The sequence below is a fragment of the Eupeodes corollae genome, chromosome 3 (genome assembly GCF_945859685.1).
Source record: "Eupeodes corollae chromosome 3, idEupCoro1.1, whole genome shotgun sequence".
In the NCBI taxonomy this organism is placed as follows: Eukaryota; Metazoa; Arthropoda; class Insecta; order Diptera; family Syrphidae; genus Eupeodes; species Eupeodes corollae.
In genome coordinates, this window is record NC_079149.1 from 113623759 (window position 1) to 113627137 (window position 3379).

At 35.7% G+C, this 3379-nt stretch overlaps 1 protein-coding gene across 1 annotated transcript; it reads left to right on the top strand.

Annotated features, from left to right (window-relative positions):
* Nucleotides 1-862: 862 nt before the first annotated feature.
* Nucleotides 863-3106, top strand: LOC129951071 (uncharacterized). The gene is made up of 3 exons (XM_056063080.1): nucleotides 863-1089; nucleotides 1323-1445; nucleotides 1696-3106. Exons 1-3 carry the CDS (start codon nucleotides 962-964, stop codon nucleotides 1838-1840), a joined length of 396 nt encoding a protein of 131 aa, XP_055919055.1. The 5' UTR covers nucleotides 863-961; the 3' UTR covers nucleotides 1841-3106.
* Nucleotides 3107-3379: the final 273 nt, after the last annotated feature.

Here is a 3379-nt window from a genome sequence, read left to right on the forward strand (position 1 = left end):
GAAATGTTAGACCTTTTTGACCCATAAGAACCAGATTATGAAGAATTAGTAAAATCATTAAGACTGGACAGTTCAAATGAATCAGACTAAGCCAAAAACTATATTTCTATGTTAATAATATTTTGTTTTCATGTTATACCCTGCATTCTTTACAGAAATATACATAATGAAATATAAAAATGCTCTTTAGTGGGACGTGGCGATGTGTTTGGAAGATCGCTGAAAAGAAAACCTATGTTGATATTAAAAGTTTTACTCCTATCATGTTGGTAGAAGGAATTATCCTTTTAAAATTTTGAAGACACCATTGGAAAACTCTGAAATAACAGCCACGTTGCTGAATATGATCAAAATTGGTAACAGTGTTTAACTAAACTAACTAAAAGTTAACAACACCATTTTTTTAACAAGATATTGGATCCGAAATCGATTTTTAAAGTTAACATTTGATTAAGATTCTAGGAACCTTGAAAAGTTGAGAAATGTCGAAATTTCCAGTTCGATAAATTCGACTTATCACAAAACCAAATAGGTAGTTAAACAAATATTTGGCCTGGTCTAAAGATAAGAAAAATATAATTCCCAGTTATGTATTGAAAAAAACTTTATATCCATTTTTTCTATAAGTTATAGGTACTATCCAGAAGTTATATTGATGTGCAGGTACCAAGGTTACTAACGTTTAAAAATAAAACTCCTGAAAATGCAAATAAAACAGAAAATATTTCTACTATCAGAAAAGCTATTCTCTCTCTTCCTTAAAAAAAAAAAAAAAAAATAAGTTTCCATAGCAATCTGTTTGTTCGATATCCTTTTGCCAATTGTCTTATTCAAAAATACGTTGCATTCCACTACTTTCAGTTTAATTCAATCGTCCGTGGTGGAAGCATTATAGAACCCTTTTGCCATATAACCTTTCTATTGTTTGCTGGATATAATAAGCATTAAAACCAATCTTACAATGGCTGAAATTAACCCATTTAAACGTCCAATGAATGCCTTACAAAAGCAATGGTATCGAGTCCTGATTGCACGTAAGGTCGGTGCAGCAGCCCAACAACTTAAGCCTCGCAACAAAGACCAATCTTAGTAAGTACTCATACTACCCCATCATATAGCTAAATAGACTATAGAGAACACAAAAAATACCGCCACCGCTGGCTGCTGCCGCCGCCTTTAGCTATAGGTTAAAGCAGATCGATTGAGTGTACCTTGTTTTTCCGATAGCAGCTCAGCACACACATGATTTTGTCATTCATCCACTGTAGTACAAACAATTCCGTTTCCATTAATTTGTTGTTGTTTTTTCTTTTGTTAAACAGTCAAAGCGTCTGCTACCAAAGATACAAGAACGCCTTTCGCATTTATAACCAACAATTCAATAATGAAATCGAAAAACTGGAAGCCATGCAGCCAAGGGCTATCGACGCCATGCGATTGCACAGGTAAGGACTCTCACTGTCTATAAGTACTTTTCCTTTTTCCTCGACTTTGGTGAACTTGGTGCGCTATGCTGGTTGGCCGGCGCGGCGCGGTGCGGCGGTGGTAACAGGAACGAGACGTTAGAGAGTGCGAGTCTTCCTCGTTGCTGGGACCATGCCATCATGCCTTCACCGTTGTCGTTGGGTGGACTATTCATTAACATTCTCATTGCATTAGAATAACCACTTCTACCACCACCTTCAATTAACTTAGGAGTTTCGCCATCACAACCCTTTGGCTGCCACTACACTCGAAGAGGGAGATAAACCTGACGCTGGAGCAACTGGAAAAGGTTTTGAGTGTCAAAGAGAGACGCAGACTGGAGCAAATCCTCGCCCGGACAACAAAGAGAATTTAAATTACTCAAGGACTACGAGTAGTATACCAACCCGACCCGGAATGCTATTATGTATAGGTGTAGGTATAGCTTTAGCTTATGGCCTGATGCCTGATGGGTCTCTGCTCTGGAATCCTTAGCCATCATCATAGCCCCATCGTAGTACCTAGATGTGCTGTTCAGCCCCGCAGCGTGATATTTATACTTTTGGCTAAAAACGTGGCCAGAATGAAAAATGTAGGTTGCTAGGTTGTATAGTCGTCGGTCACCGCTCGTCGCTCTTAGCTTGTCCTGGTATAGTTGATGAAGCTCGAGGATTCTTCCATGCACAGGCACATTGTTTTTGTTTTTGTTTTTGTTGTTGTTTTTTGTTTTCTTCTATTTTTATTTGTTGTTGTTCATGTTTTATGTTGGTTTTCTGTTCGACCCCTTTATTTTCGTATCCTTTTGTTTTTTTTTGTGTGTTTTCATTTTGCGTTGAAAGCGAAATTGTTGTGTTCACCTCCTTCTGGGAACAAACAATGTGCAAAGGACATAAAGTTCTATTCTACCAAAACCAAAAGAGAGAGAGATGAACATGTAGCGCCTTAATTAAGAAACCCGTTCGGTTCTTTATGTGAAAGAGCTCACGACATACATTCCTTTGACTTTGTATGTCCTTCCTATGTACAATTATTTTATACCTACCTATACCTAGCTATAAGCCAACCCAACACCTTATGAGCTACCTTACCTAACTGCTGCTACAGGTTGGCCAAGGTGTAGATAGGTATGAGAATGCGAAAGAGTGTACATTTTTTTCCCTATGGGTGTCACTTACAAAATCTCGGGCATAATTAAAATTTCTTCTTTTTTTTGGTGTGTTGCTTTTAATCACCAGTGACAGTGTCAGTAATGGTATAACATGGGTGTAAAGATTAAGAGAAAGTGTTACAAAAGGTCTAAAACGAGGAAAGTGGAAAATTTCTACTTAACAGTTTTTTTTTCTTTTACTTCAATATAAGATGTAAAGCGGTTGGGTACTTAATCACATGCATACATAGGTACATGCGTTAGGTTATAATGAACAGGAAAATGTCCTGTTAAAGAAAATATCAAGAACATCTGTTGAGGGAAAGGGTTTAAGGACAGTTGCAGGAGCTTGAAAATTAAATTTTAAGTAGAATAAGGCTGCAAATTACAAGACTATATAGAACGTTACTTTTGTTCATTGAAACTTATCAAAATTCATTAAGAAGCACCTGAAATAAAATGTAAGCTACAATAATTAATCTTCTATATTTCTCACAATAAATAAATTAAATTGGTAATTAAAATGATTAAATAAAAGTGGTTTAAAGTAAAAAAATATGTTTTTATTAAGACTTTTTTTTATAATAATGTAGTTTACACAAAACATTTTAATACTTAAGGTTCTTCTGAATTTTGACAGTAAATTGTTTCACATTTTTGAAGTTTTATCTGTCAAAAATCGACTGATCAAGGAGCTAGAAGTAATAGATAGCAGACAACGACTTTATTTTTAATGAATTCTCACTTTGCAGCATTCAACTGAAATTA